This window comes from Galeopterus variegatus, unplaced genomic scaffold (genome assembly GCF_000696425.1).
Source record: "Galeopterus variegatus unplaced genomic scaffold, G_variegatus-3.0.2 Scaffold3778, whole genome shotgun sequence".
Taxonomy (NCBI): Eukaryota; Metazoa; Chordata; class Mammalia; order Dermoptera; family Cynocephalidae; genus Galeopterus; species Galeopterus variegatus.
The window spans coordinates 106,012-133,588 of record NW_007729889.1 but is presented as its reverse complement, the minus strand read 5'-3'; the positions used below and the strand labels follow the sequence as shown (position 1 = coordinate 133,588).

The following is a 27,577-nucleotide window of genomic DNA, read 5'->3' as shown; positions in this document are numbered from 1 at the left end:
AGTCAGTGACAACCATGGAGAGGGATTCCAGGTTTCCTCATTACACCACATTGCTCTCTGTAGTCGAACTGTGTGTGTGTGTGAGTGCATGTGTGGGCACATGCACGTGCATGTGTGTATGAGAATTAAGGCTGAGGTGTGTGGAGAGCACATGGCCAACAGTAAGGGTGGTTAGTAGGAGCTTCCTTAGCTTGTTTTCCACTTCAGGGTAAATGCGAGCTTTCTAGCAATGGCAACTCTGTGAATGGTGCCTTTTATTCCACCTTCACTAATTCTTGCTTCAGTTGCTGCTGTCTGGATGGATAAGTCTTTGAATATACATTCTCGCTGGAGGCATGTTGGCTTTATTTTTATATAAAATTTACATTTTCATTTTTATGTGTTGGGCATAGGAAGTAGGAAAAAGCCATTTGTCAATTCATTTCCAAGAAATGCCTTTGTGAGGAGATGGCCATTTGAACTTCTAAAACAGTAACCACTTTTAGAAAAGGTTATGGTTCTTTTCATCATTGATCTATAGGCACAATTATCATTATTGGAAGTCAGCGGTTAAAAAAAGAACCAGCATTTTAAAGTCACTTTGCTGTGCATCCGATTTGGGATTCCAGTTTTCCTGTTTGTATTGCTAAAATGTCTTAAGAGTTAAAAATTTAAATAATTAGTTAGCAAATTGCAGGTATAAGCCTTTCCAACTTAATGAGACTTTTAAAGTGTGTAATTTTAAAAGGTTATTCATTTTCGAGTGAAAACCTAAAGGTTTGAGGAATCTCTGTTTTAATCCCAGTGTCTGCAACCTTTTTTAGCTTGGCATAGTAAACCGGGGATTTGTGCCACTGGGCAAAGGGTCTAGTCCTGGATATCTGCATTTATTGGGCTTCTTTCTCCTTAGGGTTGAAGTCTTTCCTGGTGATAAATGTGGTGCTGAGACAGCTGCAGTCACTCTTCCAGAGACTAGGGCACAATTCAGTGAACTGTAAAAGTAATGCAAAATGACAATTAAAGTAGGGCATCCTCTGGTACCTTGGGGGCCTGACAAAGTGGAAGTATTTGACTTTTGATGTGCCAGACTTATTAACATAAAAACGTTATAACATATCACCCACCCAAAAGTCTCACTAGAAACCTCACATATCTAGAAGGGAACTGAGAATAGAAAGTAGTAAGCAAAAAAGGCTCCCAAGCAGGTAAAAAAACAAATAAACAAACAACAACAAAAACCAAAACATTGCACAAAAGTCCATTTGTTAAACATCATGTAATTTCCCTCTAAGGACAATAATATCACAGCTCTCTATCCAGCACTTAACTTTTATTTTTTAGACTGTTCTCACAAATATAATGATATAGTTTCCAAGAACACAGTAGAGTAGAAACATCATATTTGAAATGGAAGAGGAGCTGCTTTTGATATACTAACAGCACTGAGAAATAACAACACTGAGTGTTTGATAGCAAGTTGGTGAGGGACATATGTTAAAAATTAAAGACAGGAACTCAAAAAACACAGTGCTTTGGGGTCATTGAGTGTACAGGCAAAACCTGAATGGTACAATGATTTATGTTTAGAAAAATGGTTCTAAGTAATCAGTAAGAGGTTAAGTAATGCTTTTTATGCTCTATTTTAAGGAAGGCAACTTTGTGATACGTTTCAGAAACAAGGCAGAATAGTTAGGACTTTTAAATCAAAGTTTTAGTTCTTAAAGGGGAAAGCCATAAGCTATCTGGAAAACTGAGCTATCCAGAGTTATTTATTCTTTGAGGGTTTTCGAAAATCAAGATTTTATTAAACATAGACCAAGTGAGAAGCCTGCTGTTAGTGTGCTCCTAGAAAAAAGGCTTCTAATTAGAGAAATACAGTAAATGATAAGAAATTTGGGAGAACTATGTTAAATGATAAGAAAGCGACTCATTTGCCATCAAGACAGGAAATAAAAGTTTGCTTTAGACCCATTCTTTTTTTAATGTCAAAATAAGGTTTTTCAGAAACAAATGCTGTTCTTGTCTCTTTGCTGTGTTCCTGTGTTAACCTGGCTGTCTCATTAGAGATGGGGACATTTCCTAGTGAAATTAATATGACATTTAGAGAAAATTTCCTCTCTCAAATGTTTCATGTTATTTGCCATTTAGAATACTTAGAGAGGGGATTGGAATAGTGTCAAGCAAATTTTGATTAAATAAGGCTAACCAGGAGCCAATACATTCATGCAAAAGAGAAAAGCTTTCATATTATTTTTTTAAAAGTTATTTCTTCTGTGGTTCTTTATCCTATATTGAGATAACCTTGGCAGATAATCTGACAGAAGAGGTGCCATCTTCTAGACAGCTGGGCTTGCTTTAGAAAACAAGTATGCTATGTCATAGCCTGTGGCCAGTACTTTGCTCAAGACAGTCATTCTCCATCGAGGAGGTACATTAGAATTACCTGTTATTTTAAAAATATACCAATGCCGGGCCCAACTCCAGGCCAATTATTTCAGAATCTCTTGCAGTGGTCCTTGGCGACAATGTTTTTTTTTTTTTTTTTTTAAGTCACTGAGATGATTCTAATGTGTAGTTAGGGCTGAGAATCACTGGCTTAAGACATGCAAACTATTAATTAAGAAAAGATTATTTTCTTCTTCATGGTGGTCTGAGTCTTATCCTCTGCTCCACCAGAAGTGAAAAAATTTAGTCTTTTAGTGCACAGGAGTTGGGTTTGAGCACACACCTCGAATCATTATGAACTAGAACACTCGGTATCAGTATACATAGATTCATAATATAATAGACCATCTATGGCTGGTTAACTCAGTTGTTTGGAATGTAGTACTGATGCAGCCAGAATAGCATATTCTGTCCAATTAGAATAATTCTGTTGCATAGGTTGTTTCCATAACTGCAACTCATCTGCCTCACAAAGAGACCCAAGACTGATTACAAAGGCAAAAGACAATGGGTGAATTGGCATAGCCCCATCCACTCTGGAAAAATTGGTTCTAGGGAACCTGCCTCATTGCCTAGTGCTTCTCATTGCATTAGGATGCAGCATGGGACATCTTCCCATTATGGTTTGTGCTGATTTGGGGAATGGAATATTCACTCTTGAAGGCCAAAACCCTCAGGATCGGGGTGGTTTACTCTTTTAGAACAAATGGGTGGTTTACTCTTTTAGAACAAAAAAGAAAGAAAGATAGGAAGGTGATAGTCTTCAACGATATTCTCCTATCTGCAGTGCCTGGCACATGTGCCCAGGATAAATCTGATCTGTATCCTTGGGGGTGAGGTGGGGAGAAAAAAATTGTTAGGGTCTCTATAAGCAAGCCCTCTAAATCTGTCTCTTAACTCAGTGCCTGGGTGTGGGGATCTTTATGGTGAGATGTATTATTGCATTAGAGACCAAGAAGTAGTACAGTCATCAGGGATACAATTTGCATGGTTTTGCTTCTTTGCCCGAACATGTGGTTCTGGCACCATGCCTGGAAGTCAGGTCTCCACAGAACTCCATATTTAATGCACAGTGTACACAGGTTCAAAGCCCTCAGATGCAAAGCTATGCAAAAATTTCTACTTGAAAACTGGCTTTTTATACATGATAGTAGCTTGGGGTGTTGCTCATGCATTTCCTGAAAAGCCAGTATCCTCTAAATTTCCTTTTTTTTTCTGCATATGTATGCCCCTCTACTAATTTTCTTGAAAAAATAATTTAATAAGTTTGGAAGCTGAGGCGGGACATACATATGCTGCTGTCTTACTGCCTGAATGAGGTCAAAGTCGTGATTCTACTTGGGGCTTCAAGTTCTGTAGAAAGCAGAGAATAAGGATTCCCATCATTCCCACCATGAAAAATACAGTTGAAGTTCTCCTTTGGATTCATGTTCTCTTATCCCTATTTTACAGAGGAGGAAACTGAGGCACACAGAGACTAAGTAATTTGCCCAAGGTTGTACAGTGAAACAACTAATTGAACTTTTGAGTGTTTAATCCATTCCCTGTTTAACAGGGTAGCATAATTTTCTGGGGGTGGGGGACTTCCACTTGTTAAGTTATATATTGTACTAAATGCCATTGAAGAGCGCACCATTTTTGCCTATTGTGTTGGTACAATGAATTAAGGAGTGTTTGTTGGTTGACTGACTGACTGATGGATAAACTTTTCTAGCAAATACTCGTACTTAGATTGTATTCCTAATGCAGATTCAAGTTTGCCTCCTCCTCCTGTAACTATGTTTGCAACAATTTCAGCATTCTCTTTCTTATGAACAAATTAGAAATGAACTGATCCTTTTGACTTTTACTCTCCCAATCCATTCCTTCCAACAGCATCAATAATTACTTGTGGTTTACATTAAAGGGCATATAAACTTCTAGATAAAAGCATTGTGAGTGAATATTACACAGTCCATCTTCAAATGAGGGTCATGTTGGGGGGGGCATGGACATGTCTGAGTAAGTACAGGGCAATGTTGGGATTTAGTTTCCTTCTCAATACTGGCTCCTCCTCTCTCCCACCTATTCGCCACTCCCCTTCCTACCTACTCTAGGTACTTATGGTCCCTACCCTGACTGCTGGCTGTTTGGTGCCCATGTGGTAACTGGATCTGCTGTTACAAATCTTGTTTTCTTCTGTATCAAACTGTGAGCTCTTTGAAAGCAAGGGCTGCAATTAAAGTCTGACAGATAGTCGTCTGAAAGGAAATCTGCTATTTCGTTCTCCAGACAGTTACTGTGTTTCCTTTTCCAGGCACTCTAAGTTGAAGTGATTTCAGAAGGCCCCTAAGGAATGGTGGGAATGGTGGGGTTTTCTGGTGGAATGGCAGGAGGGTGGAAGAGATGTGTTTGGGCATTTTTCAGTTCATACAATGGTTCAACGAGAGTACTCCTTCAGTGTTGAGGGTAAGAGCCACTTTACTAGGACATTCAGTTACTTCAGTGGTGACTTTTCCTTGGGCTCCACCCCTTCTAAGGCTGTCCCCCTCCAGTCCCCCCAACCTGTGGGTGCTCATAAGCTGTTTTCCCATGTCTTTCATCTGGCAGGTATTCTGCGTTTGCTTTTGCGAAGCCACTGCTCCAGTAGTCTACTGTAACCAGATTAGACAGTGGTGTTTTAATGACAGGAGCTGAGGCAGGGGGTTTGCTTGCAAACTTCATGTTTCACATGAAAGGCTTTGGTACCCCCTGCGGACTGCCCTTCACCCTGTTTTGGGCATAATACTTGTTGGCCTTTATATCTGTGATAAGACAAAGGCCTTCCTGCATAACCAGTGCTGAGCAAATGTCTTAAAACAAAGGGAAGTGCAGAGTTTAAATCCACAGTGGGGGATTACCTTGCCTGCATTTCCATATCTTTAGAATAAATATTTTAACATGTTAATTATCTACTACTAATAAAAATACCTTTGAACTTCCAGTCGATTTGATGGGCATAGAATTGTCTCCACTGGGGAATGGGAAGCAATTAGTTTCTGTAACGATTGTGGGTCATGTTGTCTCTTCTTCTTAAGTGGTTGTATGGTCAGTAGCCAGCGTATCCTAGGGAATGTTTGTGTTGAGTCCGTCCTGGTCTGGAGTGCTGCCTCCACAAATCCCCAGGGCCCCAAGGAGGCAGAGACATTCCTCAGACTGCTGCCCCACTGTGGCCTTGGTTTCTGATTCATTCATTACTTCTTGGTCCAGTAGAAAAATTCTTTCTAAGTGGGACAGTTTGACTCTTCTTATGGATCATCTGTGTAATCTTTTTAATCTTTTTTTCTCATTGCAGACTGAAAACTATTCTTTTGACTCCAACTATGTGAACAGCAGAGCCCATTTAATCAAAAGGTATGTTGATTTGCTTGCCTATTTCTACAACTAAGCCTGATTAAATATAAGAAGCCTTTTTCAGATTTTAAGATGAATGCTTGTCTGTTTATTGTAGAAAATTTGGAAAATTCAGAAAAGCATAAAAAGTAAATAAACATCACTGATAATTCCATCACCCAAAGGTGATTGTTTTTGGCATTTTGTCATTTCTTTACATCAAAATGCGTGTATAAACACTCACAATTAAAAAATAAAATTGGAATTATATTAAAATGTAGTTTTATATGATGATTTAGAAATTTAATATTAGAAATATTAGAAAATAATACTTTCAGAAATCATATTGATAGCAAAATTCTTGTTGCTCTTCACTTAAAATAAAGGAAGGCCTTAAAAAATTTTCTCATGTCAATATGCAATGTTGTACCCCACAGACACGTACCATCAATTATGTTTCAATAAAAAATAAAAAATAAAAAATTTTCTAACGTGGAACTTCCAATGAGTGTTGAGATTGCTGTTATTTTGACACCTTTGGAATCATTTTAAGGATACTTTAATGACAGGTAAACTAATTATCTTTTAAAATACTTTCTAGACGAGAGAGGAAAAGATATTTGCCTGATTCAATACTTCTTAAAATATTTAGAAGTGTTTCAGATGCAACATTCAAAGTTGAGTTTTGCGTGATTGGTTAGCTATAATGCATGTGAGTACAGAGCTGACTATTGCTAAGGAAGAATCCATGCGGTGTAGTGGGCACCAAAGTCACCCGATGGGAGAGGGACAAGGGGTTCAGGAAGCCCTGTAAGGAGGGAGAACTAAGCAGAGAGAGAACTTCTCATGCAAAGAACACAGTACTGACATACAGATGATGTCTTTATTACTGCTTCATGTAAATAGCCTCTTGAATGGTCCAGTGGTTATTCTGCAGCTAAAATTGAACTCTGAGTATGTTTGTTAAAATAATTGAAATGAAACAGAGAGGCAAGCAGGGTATGTTAGAGCTTCAGTAGAGAAGATCTGAAAATTCTATTATTTTGCTGGCTCTGATCCCATAACTTTATATCAACAGAAGAGTAGGATTCGAGGAATAAACTAGCTTGAATATAAGTAATTTGAATTCATATCTGATTTAATTTGGGAGGTTGCAGTGTCCCTCTAAAAACATGTTAGGTTTATCTGTATTGGTCTGGGATCATTTGTAACCTTAAGTGATGATCATTAGTTATCTGCAAATGAATAGCCTTGTATTAACAGTTGTAGCACAGTTTGGAGTTTTTTTGAAAGGTTGGGAGGGAGCCATTTAGGATATTTTCTTGTCTCACAGAATAAAAGCAAAAAGTGAGGAATTCAAAATTATGTAGTTTATTTTAGGAGGAAAAAACCCCTCTTTATGTACACTAATTAGAGTGGCATTGCAGCCGAAATCTGCTTTGTTTTCTGCTTCAGAACTGTTATTTTCAAAGCTTCTTTCTTAAATTTCTGGTAAAAACAGTGATGCCTTATCCTCTCAGGTCCCTTGGGTTACCTCTGGGTATCTGGGAATTCTACGATCAAGTTAAACTGATAGCATGGGCCTGATTCTCATAGCCTGGCAGAAAGCTAAGACTCCTGGGGACTCTTATGTCTTAGGTTAGCCCTGAATATCCAATTTACAAGGTGACTGATGAGATGAAAACTTACGTTCAAACATCTAGCTTTTGGGATACATGTATTTCCACAGAAGCTTTGGGTCTCACTGGGAACCTCTGATTTTATTAATTACTTTGTATGTTTTTTGTTTGTACACACGTACACACAAAAGGCACAATCTAAACTTAATGGACTCTTGGTGGAAAAGACTCCTGATGTTTCCTGAAATCAAAGATAGTGGATTTTACCAGGGACCACCTTAAGAGAAAACATCTGAAAGCTTAGGGACACATGCATTTTTTGCCAGGTTCTGTTTATGGAACTGCAAGGACTTTAGAAAACCACAAAGGCCTTGGAAGTTATGGGACAATTGAGTTTAGACAAAGCATAATACCTAGAAAGATACAGAGAATCTTCTGGGCTATACTTTTTGGGGACTAGCCATGTTAAACGTAAAATGTGTGGAAAATATAAGAGAGAGTGGTGACTAGCTCACAGCAATGTTTTAAAGGGATTTCACTGTATGTAGTTTCTTGAATATCCATTTACATGCATGGAAAAGCTCCTGGCCAGGAAATTCTGAATCTGATTATCAGTTTTTAATTTTACTATCAAGTCCCTGTTTCTTTGAATGCCAATCTAATTTCAGGCCAACTTTGAGTACTTGTTTTCCTGTCCATTTTCTCTTCCTCTCTTCATTTTTTACTCATCCAAGGATGTTTCTTGGGCCCTTCTTTTTGGCATTCTTTAGCAGTTGTTAGCATTCTTGGCCAGACTGTTTACACACAGGTGACTTTCCCCCTCTTACATCTATCTTCCTCAGGTTGTTGAACAGCAGCTGTCACTGACCACCTCTGGTTCTTCTCTGCATTAGCCAGGGTTCCTACATGAAATAGTTGGTACACCCAAATTAGAATGACTTGTGGAAAGTTTATTTACAAAAGGACTATTTACAAAGGCACGTGCAACGGACACCACAAGGGATACTGTGCTATTCTGGCACTAAGAACAATGGAGGAGTTAAAAACACTTCTGAAAGGACCAGGGAAGAGAGCATGTAGGAAACATTAACTTGAGAGTAAGGGTGACTTCTGGTCGGTCCAGGGATCCAGTCATCATGAGGTGACTCTGCAGGAAGGTAGCAGAGACACATCACTCTCCTCCCACCCTCTGATCTCCTGCTGGTACCCTCCATTGGCTAAACTCAATGGGAAGCCAAAGGGCAAGGAAGTTCTGACAGGCACAGATCAAGGTTGAGAAGAATGAGGAGTGGATCTGGAAGTGAAAAGGAAGATATGTGGCTCATTCCCCATAATTTTCTGCACTGAGGAATCTAGCATTACATTTCTGTAGGTTCTTCCCCACCCCCAGAATGTCACACAACCTGAAGATGTACCCAAGGAGGCTTATGTGAGGGTCCCAGATTAACAAGCCAAGACTGTTCAGATTTTTTTCTGGATGGACTTCCTTTCTGCTATGTTTGGTTTTTTGCTATCTTCTCAGAGCAAGGAAAGCCAGCAGTGGTACTTTGCCACTGCTATAACTCTCATGCCTGCTTTCTGTGCTGCTGTCTAGTATCTACTGCAGTGCTTTTGGAGCAATAGCAAGCAGGGCATGAGGCTATAGCTCCAAGAAAATAAAATAGGAAATGAACAAGGCACTGAAGCAGTGTGGAAAGGAAAATAAGCACTGGTTCCTAAACCATGCACAGTGCTTTGTTTTTTTCACCCAGATCGTCCTGGGGTTTTGCAGCACCTAGTATGGTGCCTTGTAGATAATAAGTGCTTGGTATATGTTTATTGAATGAATGGATGAAAGAAGTTGAAGAAAACCTCAGCATTTTTCCATTAAAAACTAGCACTAAACTTCCTTTGAAGCCAGCGATTTCTAAACTTTAGTATGCACTGGAATCACCTGGGAGGCTTGTTAAATGCAGAGTCTCTAGCTCCATCCCTAGAGAATCTCCAGTTTTAATAGGTTCCCAAGATGATCGTGATCCAGGTGGTCCAGGAACCACTCTAGGATCTTCCTATGTTTCTTAAATACAGTTACAATATTACTGAACCCATGTCTGGCTGCCCACCTCCAAACAGACACAAAGGACTTGAAAGTCAAATGGTGAAATGGGAAGGCCTCTTTATTCAAATCTGGAGAGATGGTAGGCTAACCCAACTCCAAGGCTCAGATTTGCTGAGGGGTTTTTAAAAGAGGAGACTGAGGGAATAGAAAGCAGGGTGGGGAGATGTGTGCTGTGGGGGCTACGTGTAAGGGGCCAGGTGCAAATTCTTATCAAGGCTCAGTCTAGCTTCTGTTCTTGTCCTTGATGTTATCTTAGGTCCTGCAGGATTTTGGTTTGCTTTGAGGTGGAGTCAGCATAGCTTTATTGATATCTTCCTTTGTATCTCAGGGTCTGAAAAACAGCTCTACACTTATGTAAATAATGTAATCCTGCCCCGTAACCAAGGTTCAAAATATCAAGTAACCATGGGAAAAGAGGGGACTCAGAGAAATGCATACTAAGAAAAAAACAAAGTGTCTTTTAAAATTTTCCTAAAGCCACGGTGCTTTTGGCTTGGAACCACCTTGGAACTTGGCTACTCACTCCAACAATACTCTTTTGACTGTCACTCCCTTCTCATTCTTAGTCTCAGATGGCATTCCCTTGGTATGTGGTGTCACCTACTAAGAAGATATGACCTGTTTCGTTTCAAATTATTCTGTCTCTTGGAAAGAGTTCTAATATTTTAAAGGGTAAATACAGGTCAGAATTTGTGTAATGTTCATCAAGCATTTGCTGAGTAACTCTTGTGTGCAGAGCTCTGTTTTAGGTGTTCTCAAACATACTCATCTCTCTGTTGGCTACCAGAGCAGTACTAGAAACATTTGCATTTACAGTACCATAGCAAACAGGTACCCCTAGTTTATTGTCCCACGAAAGTTGTTTTACAAGTCTTTCATCTCCCAAGATGTACACAGGTAATAAAGCAAGTGAAATCAGCATTTTTTATGCCTGGCATAAATTGTTATTTGTTTTGGGTGAGTAGCCATTTACCAGGCTGTTTTACAATTTGCAGCATCTTGCTCACTCGGTCTTAAACTGCCTTATACAAATCCATTCATTAAGCCACTAAATGCCCTTACTAGTTCAGTGTAAGTGGTAATTAGTTTGTCAGATGGGCGAACTGATCTTAAATGAGTTAACTATTTCAAAGTTTGGGGGAGAGTGGTTATACCTCTCGCTTTTTCTTCTGAGAACACACAGCTTCTTGTATTCACACTACCAGTCTCTTACATCCTAGTAGCTAATCCATCACTGTTTTATTATCTCTATCCTTTCTACCTAAAAAAAAAAAGCTCTGAGATGGTTTATAACATTCATAAGCATATAAAATGGGTGATCAAATTTTAAAAAAAAAGCAGATACAAAACCAATTAGGAGAATCAAGATAGAGGTCTGTGGCATCAAGGGTGGTAACTCACTACAATGAAACATATTTACCTTGACGATTTTGAGAAGCCAAGACAAAATGGTAAGTACATCAGGTTATATAGTTTTCATTATTCAATAAAGGAAGGATACACATTAGACAGGAGAATTATATTTTTCTATTCCTGAATTTTGGGAGAAATTAATATGACAGCAGTGTGTGACTATTGTTTACAGAAGATATGGAAACATTCTTTAAATATAACTTTTCTATACCAATCCTATAGAAGACCATGAACATAATAACATCTAATTATAATTCAATGAAGGCATTATCATACAGAATAATTATCATATTAAACAATAACCATTTATTGAACATCTATGTGTGTCTGGTACTTCACGTATAGTCTCACTGAGTCCTCAAAATGGCCTTTTAAAGGAGGTTTTAGCAAATGTATTTTACAGACAAGGAAATTGAGGCTCATAGACCTTGGATATCAGGTCCACGTCACATAGACGAAGTGGTAGATTACAGATTATCACTTGTCTTAATGACTCCAAGATCAGTGCTCTTTGCACTGTAGTCTGTGACGGGAATAGAGTTTAAAGAACCTGGAGCAATTGATCTCGACTGGGGGTGATTTGGTGGTGTCTCTCTGGAGACATTTTTGGTTGTTACCCTGGGGTGGGGTCACTTAACCCCTGCGTTTTGGTCATGGATGCTGCTAAACATCTTACAATGCACAGGACAGCCCCCACAACAAAGAATTATGCCGTCTAAAATGTCAATAGTGTTAAGGTTAGAAGCCCTGTGCTAAGGGATGATTAATTACATTGCACTTAGACCATGTTCCCCACTGTCATATGTCCAAAGCAAGTTTTGGCAACTGCTGAAATGTAGTCAATTCAGAGTTGAATTCTCTGGCTTAAAGTGACAATTTTGTGTTGTGGATTAAAGAAATTTTCATATGCTTCAGATACCAGATAAACAGGCTGAAAAGTTAATATTTGTTATAACAATGGAGGAGGCTGTAACATCATCAAGGCAGGTCATTTTCTTTCTCCTGAGGTACACAGGTGCTTGTAGGCAAAGGCCAAAGTTTTTCTAAAAATCAAACTTTGAATCTATTTAGACTATAGAATTAGTATTTACAGGAAGCCCTGGAATTTGTGCCATAAAGCTAGAAATGGTGAACCACTTTGTCAGGTGTTTCCAATTGGCCATCTTGACCATTAAAGAATTATAGGATATTTTGTGTTTCAGTAGAACTTCATCCTTGTGGGACCATAGGGCTTAGTTAACTTATGACAGTTTGGAGGAGATGAGTGAACTGGCCTATTGAATGATTTTAGTTTTAGTGGAGTGGATGCTCAGTTATCCTTTCTGAAAATAATTACCTAACAGGTCAATGCTTCAGTTTCTCCTACTCTTTATTTTGTAATTATGGCTTTTTAGTTACTGCCCTCTTGATCTTTTCCTTTTTATAGGAAGCATTCTAGATCTTGGTTGGTCATATGTTAAAAATCTGCTGTGATTTCTCTTGACCCAGTGTGGAGAGTGACAATGTATCCATTGTGTCCATGGCATAGCTCTTTATCAAATGTACTGGATGTTCTTATCAAAGTCTCAGAGAGCCAGGCCTGTGAATGTTTAAGGCTGAGCAGATCAAACAAGTTTACAGGGTCATTTCCACAGAGCTCCTTTTTCAGAGGCACAGTAGGTCTGTTGGGGCTTGTTTTACTTTACAAGTGTGCCACTCTCCCTTGTTGAGACAACAAGACATTTTCTTGAGTGTGCCTTTGCTGCTTCCTCACTAACTAGGGAATGGATTCACCATCCACTAGGTATTTCAGATGCATAATTTATGGTCCAAGGTGTAGCACAGCTGAAGATTCTGTCAGGACATACAAAATATTAGAAATAGCAGGTGGGTTCTCTGTGGATGTACCTTATGTATTATTCTTTATTTCATCAGAAATGGTGTGGAGTTCTTGGATAGTATGCTTACTGCATTTTATGGTGAATTGATTTAATACATGTAAGAAAAATTTTACCCACAAACTCTTGAGTTAGAAGTTTCCATGTTCTTAGTAGCTATACCCACAATTTTATTAGTACTTACTCTCTAGTTCTCATGTTTATACTACCTTCTGTATTAGTTAGGGTTCTCTAGAGAAACAGAACCAATATCTGTATCAGTATCTATGTCATCTATAAAGAGTTTTATTATAAGGTATTGACTCACACTATTATAGAGGCTGGGAAGTCTTGCAATCTGCCATCTGCAAGCAAAAGAACCAGGAAAGCTGGTGGTATAGTTTGAAGGCCTGAGAACCAGAGAACCAGTGGTGTAGATTACAATCAGGGTCTGAACGCCTGAGAACCAGGAGCACTGAGGGCAGGAGAAGATTGATGTCCCAGCTCAAGCAGTTGGGCAGAGAGCAGATTCAACCTCTTTCTCCCTCTTTGTTCTATTCAGATCTTCAGTGGATTGAATGAGGCCCACCCACTTTGGGGAGAGCCCTATGCTTTACTCAGCCCACCAGTTCAAATGCTAATCTCTTCTGGAAACATCCTCACAGATACACCCAGAAATAATGTTTAACCAGCTATCTGGGCATCATGTGGCCCAGTCAAGTTGACACATAAAATTAAGCATCACACCTTCTATGTACCAAGGCTCTCATCTACTCAGTTCCTGCATCTCTTTTTCATTGAGTCTGTCCCTCTGCTTTTCTTAGTTAAAATTGAGCTGGGTTCTTGGATCCTGATGATCCTTTCTATTTTAATTGCACTACCTCAATTTCTGCCACTTTTGCTTTTTACAGTTGAGTAATAGCCATCTTTGGAGAGTAGTTAAGGTTCCAGGCTGTGGAGCTAGACTACCAAGGTTTGGTCTTAGACCTGCCACATTTTTATCAGTTGCGTGGCCTTGGACAAGTTGTTTAATATTTATGTATCTCTGTTTGTTCATCTGTACATGGGAATATTAGTAGCACCTTTCTCCTACAGAGTTGTGATGATTTAAAAAGTTAATTAGTATCAAGCACTTAAAACAGTGCCTCATCAATAGTACTCCCTCAGTAAACATTAGCTATTGTTATTTTACTTTGATCATATAAGAAAAGAAAAAACCTGAACTGATGACATTCTTTAAAGGTGATTGTTTTAGATTTGTGGCTTCTTCTGCCTTGCCTGTAGTGATGTGTTGAAGATAAGTGAATGAAAATATTAGCTGCATCATCATCCAATAGTGGGAACCTCTCTGCGATGTTAAGTTGCATTATCTTTAAACAGAAAATTTTTTTCCCCCCGTTCCTACTGTGTTGAGCAACCCAGCCACCGCTGGCCTCATTACAGAGCTGACATCATCCTGGCTCAGAAAGATTTTTAAAATCAGGTCTATCACAGTCATAAATTATCATTCTTTTTTCAACCCAGCAGCTCCACCTTCAAGGACTTAGAGGGCAACAGCCTGAAGGATAGTGGACACGAGGAGAGTGACCAGACTGACAGTGAGCATGATGTCCAGCGGAGCCTGTATTGTGATACTGCTGTCAACGATGTCCTGAACACCAGCGTGACTTCCATGGGATCTCAGATGCCTGACCATGGTAAGGGCTGGCTGGATGTAAGTTGCAACAGCAGACTCCAAAGAACCCAGAATGTCTGCAGCACACTATACTGCTTTACTATAATGAGTGTGTTATTAAGGTGTCAACTGAGCTCACACCTCAGCAGCATCTACAGGTATTTGAGATGTCCTGACACCTAGCCAGATTCTTCTTTGCCCTCCCTGAATGGATTCCCTAATATTGTACAATGTTCAGGCATTTTCAAAGCTGGCTGCATATACATATTGCATACATTCTCTTCAACAATAACTCCACTAAGCACGTAGGAAATGAGCAGATGCCTTCTCACCAGGAGTAAATGCCCTTTTTGCTTTAGTACATAAATTCAGCTGATCAACTGAGTTGCATAGAACACAGAACTAATGAGACCAAAGGGTTGGGTTTTATTTCCCTATCAGGCTGGTTAGCTTTACCCAGAGAAAAACCCTGTTCTGTGACCACAAATTACTCTTTACTGAGTACAGAAAGTACCAGACTTACCATTTTCTCTATAGGGCTTCTATGCCAAATCTCTCTAGCTACCACATGAATTCATGCCATTGGTCACAGGGGAAACCAGGGTAAGAGAATGTGGCTGAATCCGTGTAAATCATTCAGCTAATGTGAAAAGCACCACAAAGCACATGTCAGGAGCAGCATCCTCATGTATGAAGAAAAATCTCTTTTTGTGAACTCAGCCACACATGCTTCAGCAAGAGGCACTATTTAAAACTGTGCTATGCTTGGGGGGGAGGGGAGAGAGGGAGGAGGGAGGGAGGTGTCGGTGATGGGCCATAATAATCATATACAGTGTATATTGACAAAATAAAAATTAAAAAAAAAAAAAAATAAATAAATAAGATTACTGCTTTAAAAAAAAAAAAAAAAACTGTGCTATGCAGAAAACCAGGTTATAAAAACATTAGCAGAGTTCAGCTAAGGCAGAATGTTCAGATGGACTTGGGCACAAATGTCATTTTCAATATTTTACTGATGCAAACATGCTATGCAAACAGCTCGTCTTTTTCAATTAAGAAGTATGAATTCAACTTGGTGTTTAGGCTCAGTGAAGCTTTAGAATGCTTGGCTGTGTCTTGAGAGAAGCTAGACTCAAGCTCAGCTGGAAGCCCTACTGCTAAAAGACTTAAGATGAGAAAACAAAATATGGTGATTATGTGCTGGTCTTCAGCTGTTTCATTTCACTGTAAACATCATTAAATGCTTTTGTTTTGGTTTTGTAAATGAATCCAAAGGAAAAAAAATGCATGATCCACAAAACAAAATGTTTTCCATGGAAAAAAATTAGTCACTGTAGAGTCTATTAAATTGTCTGATCCATCCCCTCCTCAGCAGACCCAAGTGTCAGACTTTAGTACATGTAGAGGTCACTACCAATTGTGCACTGCTGCCGTCCGTAATTGGTGAGTGGTGACATCCGCAGAGATAATATACTATCTGAGAAATCTTACTGTGACTAAAGATGAAAAAAATTAAACATTTGTATAACTGAAACAGAGGCAATTTAATTCTCAGAGGATTAGCTGTGTCACAGGATGCAGATTGATATACATCATTTACTAGTTGTGTGTCTCAAAAAATGCTTTTTCATTTATATCAGAAAGGGTTTTAGTTAGATTCTCTCTAAAATGAAATGACTCCAGGAAAGGAAATAGTCATAATTGATTCTCACTTTATGCCTGGCTAGAACAACATCTGTTTTAATTTTTTTGTCACATTTTTCTAGGAAAACAATATCAGTGGACTGCAGCTAGTTTTTCTGAGTGTTTCTCACAAATGGGATGTATCATATATATATATATATATATATATGTACTGTGTAGACTAGATAATAATGAGAGTATTCTAAAGCAAATGTGTGGCAGTATCCCAAGACTCTCCTATACATGAGGTGATGTTTTCGCACACACATACACACATACATGCATGCACTCACATACACAGACACACTTTTTTTTCTGTTCCATTTTGGCAACCCTTTCACATTTTGTTTCTCAATATTTGATTTGCATGTATGTGTCTTTCTTTTTTCCATTATTCCAGCAGTGGCTAAACCTTGAACCAACCATTGGGTTTTCTTTTTTCAACTTGGGCGAGTGACTGAGTTTAAGTACAAAGGGAATTTGAGTCTTGTTTACATCTCAGTCTCTACCTTGTGATATCCCACTATTTCTGAAGCTTTCTGTAATGATGCTTCATTGTGTGTCCCCAATCATTTTCAGGCTTGCTAGAAAGATTGTGTCACCAGTTCACTTGGATTAATTACTGCTACTCGAAAAACAGCAATGATTTCAACAATTAACATTTTATAGCATTTTACTATCTCAAAGCTTCATTCACATAATAAGTATATCTCATTTATCCTAAGGCATAGTGGTTGAAAGGCAGTCACTGGGTGAGTTCACCATGCATGCCTGGTCTTGTAACCATTTTAGTTTAATTTGTTCCAAGGAAATATGATATTATTGCTTTAAAGGACTACCAATTTAAAAAGGTGGGGAGGGAAAGTAGAATCTGCTCTGTACTCAGACATGCCCCCCAAATTTCAGTAATTCTTTGAGGAAAAAAATAGTCACAGGTCTCTTTGGTTCATTGACATTGTGTCAGGCATCTTAAACCCAAGTGCCCTGAAATCCTGGGGGTTTTAGGGCTGAATTATTCTTGAGGTTTGGGTGAGTGTTGCTGGAGAAGAGTGAGGGGTTATAGTGAACTTGTCAGGCTAACTCTGATCCTAATATTTTTTCAGTCTTGCTAGAACCACTCCAAAGTTGGGCCAAATATACCCAATACAGTCTACCTTACACCTTTGTTTTGGGGAGTTTGGCTTATCTTGGATTTCATGTCTGTAGCTCTCTCTGTGCCATTTCTCATTTGGATATTAGTACTGCATCTTTCTTTATACATACATGGACACATGATTGATGGGGGAATCTCAGAAGTTTCAAAATAAAGATAATTTTATCCATCTGTTAATTTTTTTCCTTGAGCAAGAATGGGTTGTTCAATGAGCTGGTAATTGTCTTGCCAGTGTTTGAGGAAAAGGTACAAACTATATTTGTTCCTTCCTTTCTGAGAGATACCTGGGCCCTGTGGTTTTTCACATGGCCAGAAGTTTCTTTGAGATTTGTTCTTATCACTTTACTATAGCACAGGAATGCTCAGTGTGAATGACAAGGGTGCTTTGTGATCTGAATAAGGGCCCAGATCTTTTATTTTTAGTAACCCTTCTCTGAGAGCATTCCTAGGGCTGGGAACCCAGAATCACTATATTCAACAAAGGGAGGAGAATATCTAGAAGACTTTTGAACTCAAAGGGCAAAAGACAGGTGTTTAGTCACTAGGGAGTTTAGACTGTGTTTTGATTGCCCCAACCAAATACGTTCTTGAGCTGGTTCAGGGTGGAGATAAGAGGGAATGACAGGAATCCCTGCTCTCTTGATTACTATCAATCCTGGTCTCTCTCTTGACAGACCAGGTCAGTAGGTTGATGAACTGGCTGAACTGAATTTCCTGGTTGCCAGCTGACTGAATTACGAATTCATTTGTCACCCACAGTGCCCATGAATTAATATGTCTCAGTTTGTCCCTAGTGCTGCAGCTAGTGTCATGGCTTCCCAGAAAAATGGTGATGGAAAATTCTTTACGCAGTGCTTTCTACTGGCATATGGTTCTTTTTTGGAATGCTCTCTCTCAGTAGTTCTCAGAGTGCCTTGAGAACAAGGAAGTGTTGCCATTTGGCAGATTTTAACACCTGATTTGGTTCCTGAGGTGATTTGGTGCTGAGCTTGGGAGTCACACTCAGATATCTTAACCAATGACTTTCTTTCCTAAATTTGAGTTGTTTGGTAAAATCACCATCTTCTGGTGGGGATAAGAATTTTGCCTTATGTTTTTCCTGCAGACAGTCTCTAAGAAGAGTAATTGACAAGTAGGGTCGTCAGAGTTGCCAGAGGCTTATGGGTTTGTTGCCTGATTGGGGGTATCGGGGTTTCAATCTCTTCCTATGTGGCTTATCTCTGAGTTAAGTAGTGCTGGGGTTAATAGGCTTCTGGCTCCTCCTTGCTTCTTTGCATGACCATTTGTGATGACATGTATATCCAATTATGCTTACTTAAATATGTAATCCTCATACGAAATTGGGGTTCATAGAGATCATACCCTAGAACTAAGTGTATACTATTTCCAAGCCCAACTAATTTGTTTCAAATCACACTCTCTTTCCTTAAGATTTAAATTATTGATTATAAATTCATCGGCTAAAAAGATGACTCTAATTGCTCTAATATACACCCAATTTGGAGTTCACAACAGCACTGAATTGGTTTCCCTCTCATGCTAATTGACGCCAAATGAAAGCAATGTACAGAAATTTGCAGTATCATTTATCTGCTTTTCACATCCAAATGCACCCAAATGCAATATAATGATTGCTTTATTTCTGGAAGTGTAGGTTCTTCTGTGTTTTACCAAACTTGTTTATTTTCTAGTCTCATCACTTGGATATCATTTAACATGTTTGCTGTGTAAAACATGAATTTGAAGAACTTGATCTGTGCCTAATGCAACTGCTGTTAACAGATTAGCCATGAAAATATTCTGTAGGCTGCAAACTATGCGTATTCTAGTGTCAACCACAGGTGTATTAAGATATTTACACTTTCAACACTGTACAAACAATGTGTAATTTCATTTCCTCTAGCATTTTAATGAAATTATGATTCAGTGACTGAATCCCTTCCTTTATCCTCTTACCTATCCCTCTGATTCACCTCTCACCGCACTAAATTTCCAGACACTCATTTCAATTAGTCTCTTGGCAAAATAGGGAGTTCTCAATGGAGAATATTTTGTGACATTGCAAAGCAGTGTGCTGCTGGGCTCCAGAAATGGTAGCATGGACCAGATGTTCAAAGAGTAATTGAAAATTCCATTTTATCAGAATAGCATTTGCTGTCAGAAAGTTTTATCTTTACTTCAACAAAGAGGTGATTAGATCCCCCTGGACCCAAATTAGCATCTTTGAGGCTAGATATACTGTTTTGCAATTCATGTCGTTATTTCTTCCCCAGTTTTGCTCATATAGAATCTTTTAAAAATGTATTCCTCTTGCAAATACACCTGGTTAAACGTTTAGTTACTTGGACACAGGAATGTGTATATGGTGTTTCTATGTATGTGACTTCCAGCTTCTTTCATTCTGCCTCAGATATACATACCTGCTCTCAGGTTGAATTTCCTGCTTACCCTTGGTTAATGTCACTATAGGATGGTAGGTTTAATATCTGACATGCTCAGTTACCTTCCTGGTTTAGAGGCACTCAGTGGTACTCAATGCCTAGTCCCCCTTTTCCTCTGATGCCCAGAAACCTTATCCTTTTTCAGTCTTAGCAATTGCTGGGCAGGTAGGAAGAGAGGTGACAGGTGGACCTTTGTTTATTTTAGCTACATTGCTGCACTAGATAATTAGATTGCTTCCAAAGCATTATTTACATTTTATTGGCAAGGCAGTCGCTGAAATAAAAAGTTGTTCTTAACTAATGGAAACATCTATGCTGTTAGCAGTTGTTTGCTAGCATCATTTTGGCATGGGCCCTTTGGTTAGATAATTCATTTCTGCTGTTCACCATCAGCTTCTTCATGCAGGACATTGGGAACAATACCAACTGTTTGCTTTCAAATATAAATTCTATTTCATATAAATATATGTTTTCCTGATCCACTTGGAACTTTTAGTTGTCTCATATTCAAGGTCACTTAAAAATTTATTATTATTAATAATTACCTGTGGTAAGGGATTCATTGTTCATCAAGAGAATAAATGCCAGGGGCTTTCTTGACTAGCTGAAACTACGAATTTCTATGGTTCTAAGCACTTGGAAAGCATTGGAGAATGGAGGCTATATAAAGGGAGCACACTGAGCAATTAAGAATTTCATTCTCTAGCAGTCTGTGGCCCAATAGCACAAAATGGTCCAGTATGGAATAGACTACATAGGATCAGTGAAGAAATTAATTAAGATTATTTGAGCTGGAAAGCAAAATGCATTTAAAAGGACGTTTTGGTGTAATGGGATCCCTTTGGAAGAATAGTGGAAGCCAGATGCCACCATAGTATGCTACATAAAGTTATGCTCTATTTGGGTGAGTGTTTTCCAGTTGTTTCATAAAACAGCAACTTCTATATGTCATGATAAGTAGGGACATTGCCAATAGGTTAACAGATGAGAAGCAAGTCAAGTTGTTTTATGGGGCCGGATCATATGGACCACTTCACATACTCAAAAAGTCTATCGAAATATCAAGATCATTACCTTCTTTAGGTCTTTATTTCTGTTTAACATTATTTCTTTCCTGTTATAAGATGGTTAAGAACCATAAATAAACTCTATCAGGATGGGAAAACATGAGTCTAAACACAGCTTTTAAATATTTATAGGGTATTTCTTTCTGTTTATTTTCCCTTTAACGCCTTTATTATGAAATAAATATGGTGAATTAAGTCTAGGCATAGTTTTAAAAGCAATTTCAGAAATACCAAAATTATATGTCATTTCTCTGTGTGTGTGTGTGTGTGTGTGTGCGTGCGTGTGTGCGTGTGGGCAAAATACTCACGAGATGGCTTTCTTCTTTTACCATAGATGCTTTTTGTCACCCAGGGCCAGATCTTGCCCCGGGTTTTTTTGGTCTCTGTCTTTACCAGATGGCTCATTGCCTGTATACTTTGGGTCAGGGGAAAGCTTATTTGATATATCCACTTTGGAAAGGTGGCTTTTTGGTAAAAAAAAGTCTTTTTAATTTCTCTTCCTACAAGGCTTACCACCAATAAAACTCCAGCCTGGAAAAATCATGAAGAACCAGACTGGTAAAGGTTTGAGCTGACCTTTTTAGGGCCATCAGAAAAGTTGCTCTTTAGAGGCTTACACACAGGCTCTTCTTTTTGGGATGTTTTAAAAGATCTCACATAATCTAGGCTTAGGTATTAGACTTTTAAAGCTCAAGGTGAATAGACAAAACAGAGTCTTTTGCAGCTGGGCAGAATGGAACCCCACAAACCAATATTAGTGCATGTTGGCAGAATATAAAACAGTTCCTCATAGTTTGAGCTAAAGGGATTATCAATGAGATATTAGTCTCCAGAGTTGTTTTGGAACAAATCCTTTGGGGCTGGCCATGTGTGTGCAGGTGTCAAAGTTAGAAATGAGTTGTGGGATTTTAGGTTTTGTGGCAAACACTGGACTTCACTTAAAAATGTGCAGGTCAGAGATCTACTGTGCGGTCGATAGTATGTGCAAGAGGAGATATGAAAAGCATGAATCCAGAAGGGGCCAAAGAATTTTACCAGAAAATGAACTCTTTGTGGCTGAATTCACTCAAACTTTTGTGTCATTAAAGTGGCCTCATGAGAGACACTTTGTCTTTTGAGGGTCCCTGATAATCAGAAATAATAGTTCTACTTCATTATCCTTCACAACAGTTTAGACAACAAACATGCAAGCTGATAAATCTGAAATAATAGACCACACTGTCTTAGTTTAGTTCCTTTTAATCTTAGTAATATGCACTTTAATGGCAAGTGAAACTCTTTAGGTTCCTGTCTTAGTTGAATAGGAAGAACAATCTGGCTGAAGTTAGAACTCTAAAAACAGGTTTATTTCCCACTGCACCAGTCTGCTAAGCCTTAGGGTCTCTCTAAATCATGGCCTAGTACCTGAACTCTAAGTCATGCAGGAATGCAACTGTAATCTGCTTTGAATAAAAGCAACTTGTAATGTTGCTTCTATTTTAAGTAGAAATCTGTAAACATACACTGCTTTAATCACCTGGAGAAACTTGGTAGCCTTGGTTGATTGCAGCAAGGCAGCTTCCCAGTCATGAGTTTACAAATTCAAATTCAGTGCCAGAAATATATTTTCCAATTTCTGTGCAGCCACTGTCTCCACCTCTAGGCTCATATATTCTCTCCCTTTCTATCAATAGCTTGGAGAATAATAGATGTTTGACAACTTGTTTTCTTCCCTCTTCTTTCAGCCTGTATGGAGTTTCCAACCTGTGTGAACAATAGAATTTTTCCCTTTTAATACATGGAAAAGAGGGAAAACAGGAATGATGTAGGTTCCAAGATAGTTAGACTGGTCTAACTGTTCCAAGGCATCACCACCTGCTGTTTTTAATCATTAATGAGGCTGTCAGTTGCTCTAATCTGGGAGGTGAACCAAAAGAATGGTTTTGATTTTAATTTAATTTAAAAATCAGCTTATTGAAAAGAAAAATGCCTCCAGCTTGTAAGAGTCAGGTTGCACACTGTTGATAAACCAAAGCAAGTCAGAGGCAGAAGCTGAATCATCATTTATATGCAAACGTGAACTATTTTAGACTTGGGAAACTTTTATTATTACCATCACTAGCCAGAAAAGTTAGTCCTTTTAATTCAAGGAGCCATTGTATTCCAGAGACAGGCTGAATATAAATATCTGTTCCTTTTTTTTTCTAGAAGAAAAACTGATGCACCAAAGGTTTAAAGACTTAATTAATGTCAGAACACGAAATGGAAGGTAAAGTCCAGAGTGAAGCCCAAAGTGCAAATTCTTTTGCTTGACTCAATGCCCATCAAGCTGTTGGTACATTTTAGAACTTGAGTGATTATCTGTGAGTAGTCTATTAAGCTTAGGTTTTCTTACACTGGATGATTTTGCTTAGAGGCAGAATGAGAATTCAGAAATACAGTGTCTATGCACAAAGTATTTTAGAGACCTAGAGCCAGACCTTTGTTGTGCCAACTGTTAACTTAGAAGGTTTCATTATGCCTCTCTGAGCTTCACCAAACACTTTCAGCTTTATAATTGATGTCAACTGAAGTTGAAAGCAGAGAAAACCTTCCTTTTTGACTGTAGAAAACATTATCTTACTGCTGGGCCCTAGTTAGCCGGAGGGTAGGTGAGGACTTCCTGAATTCAGCTGATGATCAATCTATTCAGCTAATGAGTCTGCAAACAGACCGAGCGGCTGGAGCTGGCACCAGGAAACCACCATTCCAAACTAACCATCTCCTGTTAACCTTTTGGTGTTTCCTTTGTGATGCTTGTTAGAGACCCATAAAACTATCTGCTCTGGATCTTTGGTTTAAAATACAATTTTCAAAGAAACACAATCTACTTTAAGGCTTCCGTTAGTATGGTGTTTCCCTTCATGAAGGAAAATAACTGACTTGCCATTTAAGCAAAGTTTGGATGATTAATCTGTAATGTTCCAGTAATTAAAATGCCAGAAAAAGTTGCTTCTGTAGTTGGTATAATTTATAATGCTCTCCAGATTCCAGTGGTAGTGAAGTGGGTGGCAGACGTTTCCACCAACATTATGTGTTGATGGTCTGAAGGTACCCATTCCCAGGCTGTAGCCCTGTCTGCCAGACTGTCTGTCTGCCTTCTGCTTTGGACTGAATTCTTCTTGATTGCCTGAGGGGGTTAGAGGTGTGTTTCACTTCCTTTCTGCAGGATTATGAGCCAAGGAATGAGCATTGGTACTCCTGGGAAGGGGAAACATCTTCTAAATTGAAATGCTCTTAAGCTCATAATGATAGGTTACCAAATGGGCCCACCCAACACTCAAACTATTGCATTTGCATGATGAAGATGCAGGAGCAGCATTCCTTGCTGCTTTTGTCCCCCATCCCACTCCCTCTTTGATATTTCCACACCCGGAAGTAAGTGTGTCATTGAACAAAGGCATTATGAGATAAGTGTTCCAAGCATGTTAGACCCATGTGTTCATCCTATGCTTTTGTTTATATGTCTACAGCACCTTTTAGCATCTAATTTCTCTCTCATTTGCTCTAAATAAAAATTACCTAGAATAAATGACTTACATGATCCTAGGGGACAGAATCTCTAGATGAGGAATTGGCTGTCTATTAAATAAGTGAGATTTGCAAAGCTAGACATTGTTTTATTTGATTTAGAAAAGGGATACTTCTTCCAGAAGCCTGATATTAATCTTCTAGGATCCTTTAGAGATAAAAATACCTACACCAGAATTGCAGGCACAGAACCTAATATTCTACTTGCGGTATTGCCTAGAGCCCCTTTGGTATCTTAAGTTTCCACTGTCATCAATATAGAACGTTTCAAGTCCTAAAAAGTCCCCCAAATCATTGTGATAGGAAGCTCATGTTATATCATTTATCCCTTATAGCAACCTTGAGAGGGAGACAAGCATAGAATTCTGAAAAGTCAGTAGAGGAATGGCAGCCATTTAAACTGAGGATCAAAGTCAGAATTTTAGCTGATTGAGAAAGGTAGAGAAAGTTAGAATGAGGTGATAAGAGAGAAATGAAATAAGATGCAAATATCTATGATTGAAACTGAGATTTGGCAGGGAAATGAGGGGTATAATTCAGACTTCCTTTAATATGTGCTATCTAGATAATCCTCATAGGTAAAGCTGAGAATTCTAATTCTCATTGGAATCTTCCAGACAGTGTCCCATCAACTCAGGCTCCAACTAATATGAGCCAGTCCTAATGAGTCAGTACAACTACTTCCACCCTATTCCATTATCTTCAGGATTGATATTGCTAGTCTGCCTGTAAACCCAAGGGGAAACAAAGCATCATAGTGGCTAAGAGTATAGACTTTGGAATACAATGAATCTAAGTTCTATGCTTATCATTGCCATTTAATAGCTTTTGACCTTAGTCACGTTACTGATTTTTTTGAACCCTCAATTTTCTCCTCTGCAAAATGGGAGTAATAGTAGAAATTACCTATCAGGATCGTTGCAAGACGATCCAGGTAAAGCACTTAATATACTTCCTGGCACATGATAAGTGCTCAAAACAGAAAATACTATTATTATTGTGGCGATTGAGTCTGTGAAATATCCACTTTGTGTGATTTCAAGGATCCCATCACCAAAGCCTGCTTGCTGCTATCTGTGATCCCTTTAACAGAGGGTGAGGCATTTCATTTTACCATTATAGTTCAAATGTCAAGCAGCCCATGAAGAGAGGAAATGCATTTATTCAAATTCACACTAAGTTGTAAATGGCTACTATTAGATTGTTTCTAAGTTTGAAATTTGGTGGGGGCAGGGAGAGGATGGCTTTTAGAATATTGAACATCGAGTCTCAGAGGAGAGAAACATAGAGAAAAAGGGTGCCAAGGGTGATGAACTCTCATGAGTTTGCCAGAGCTATCAATGTCCAAAGGAACATGGGGTCATTGTCATTTGATTTACTCACTGTGAAATGTCTGGAAGCTGGAAAGCTGCCTTCACTATCAAATCATTTCTCTGAATCAGCTCAGACTCTGGTTTGAGAAATTATAGGATTTCCACCAAAGGTTTGAAGAGAGGTCTGTGTTCATCTACATTGCAAAATGCACATATTCTTGAGCACTTGTGGTGAGGTAAGCAAAGCTCTAGTTCTTTTCTGGTGGTGTTGACTCTGCTTTGCCTTCCTTGTGTCAAAAACTGCACACCCCAACTCCCAGGGTTCCCATGGTTCTTGCCTGTTTTCCCTCTCTTGTCTCACTGCTCTTGAATGGCTAATGGGTGGCAGACATCATTTTGATTCTTTTTTTTTTGTTCCCACTTTCATTAAAAAATAAATGAGTAGATGCATTTTTTCATTTCTAGTTTTCTTCTAAAAAAGTCACCCTGCAAAGGATCCCTTCTATTCTTTTTTTCTAACAATGGACTGAGAAATGCTCAGCTCCTACCTGAAAGGTCATATCTCCTTGCCATACGAATGAGCTCACAGCAGGTCCATGGGGGCAGTGTCATCTGAGAAATGATGGGAATTTATGTGCTTTGGATTTCTGCCTCATTTTGTAGTGGAAAAATGAGTTCGTTAATGACAGAAAAAAATCTCAACCAAAGCCCCTTATAAAATCGTCACAATATAAGTCCCAGGAGAGAGCCATTCAGATACACAGTTGATAAATGAAAAAAAAAAATGTTTTTACCCCTCCCTTGCTTAGAGCTGTTTGTCTCATATTAAGGTAAGTCAGGTGGCTTACCTTCTCACTGTGTACAGGGTGTTGAATCTAGCTGGCAAGCTGCAGTTTTGTGACATGAAATGTTTTAGCTTGTAAGAGACCTTATGATAAATTTGTGTTTGTCAACATCCAAATGGAAAGGAGGACAGGGAGACATGCACACACAGAGAACTGGGTGGAATTAGGGATATGCAAAAAAGCATGCTTTTGAAAATGGCAGATTCACTGTGAAAACAAACTTTCTTTCATAACTTGAACATAACATTCCATGATAAGTGTTACTGGAAGTGCTTGATTTTTGCCTTCCAAAAAATTCAAATCCACTTGCTATATGCAAAATGTTAATAACATTATTGCCTCTAAAATAATTTAATGTCATGTGGTGCAGTGGGAACTGAGAATTGTAGTTTTCACTCTATTATTCGTTCATCATAGAGCCTTGGATAAATCACTAACCTCTTAAAATATCAGTTCATGTATTTATAGGTGGGATGATGAGCAATGTTGCAATCATGCTGTTAGGATCAATAACCAAAGTAACGTTTCTATGTGTGTAAAACCTTTTCTTAGTACAATATAATTGTGAATCACATAGCTAGGTTTCTTTTTTTCCTGTGCTCTTCTCCTTGGCTTGTTGACCTGGGCACTTTCCTCTCAGCATGATCTAGTTTAGCAGCAAGAACACTGACCTGAGAGTCAGGGGCTTTAGGTTGTCATCATATTACACAAATTAATAGCTATGTGACTATAAGCAAGTTACTTTCCCTGTACAGTCTTTGGGTTTCTCATGTGCAGAATGGGGGATACTGGTGTACTTGCCTTGTAGGGTGGTTGTAAGGATAAAATGAGATAATGCATGTAAAACACTTGGTACATTGCCTATTGTACAGTAGACACACAAAAAATGGTAGTGATAAGGTGATGCTGATGGAACATTTTCCTTGACTTCCGCTCCCCATTCTTGGCTTATCCATGTCTTTTTCTCACTTTAAAATCATGGACACCATTTGTCCTATCAGTAGCCTTTCTTGACTAACACTTAGTTTACCCTAGTCTCTCCTTCACTTAGCACTCTTCAACACCTATGTGCACAGTTTTTATCATGTTA

At 38.7% G+C, this 27,577-nt stretch overlaps 1 protein-coding gene across 1 annotated transcript in view; it reads left to right on the top strand.

Annotated features, from left to right (window-relative positions):
- The window catches only part of PCDH19 (protocadherin 19), a 126,067-nt gene that overhangs the window by 77,514 nt on the left and 20,976 nt on the right, over positions 1-27,577 (top strand). Inside the window, exons 5-6 of the mRNA XM_008585965.1 lie at positions 5,738-5,796; positions 14,286-14,458. Of these exons, the coding sequence (XP_008584187.1) occupies positions 5,738-5,796; positions 14,286-14,458 (232 nt within the window). The remainder of the gene's footprint in view (positions 1-5,737; positions 5,797-14,285; positions 14,459-27,577) is intronic.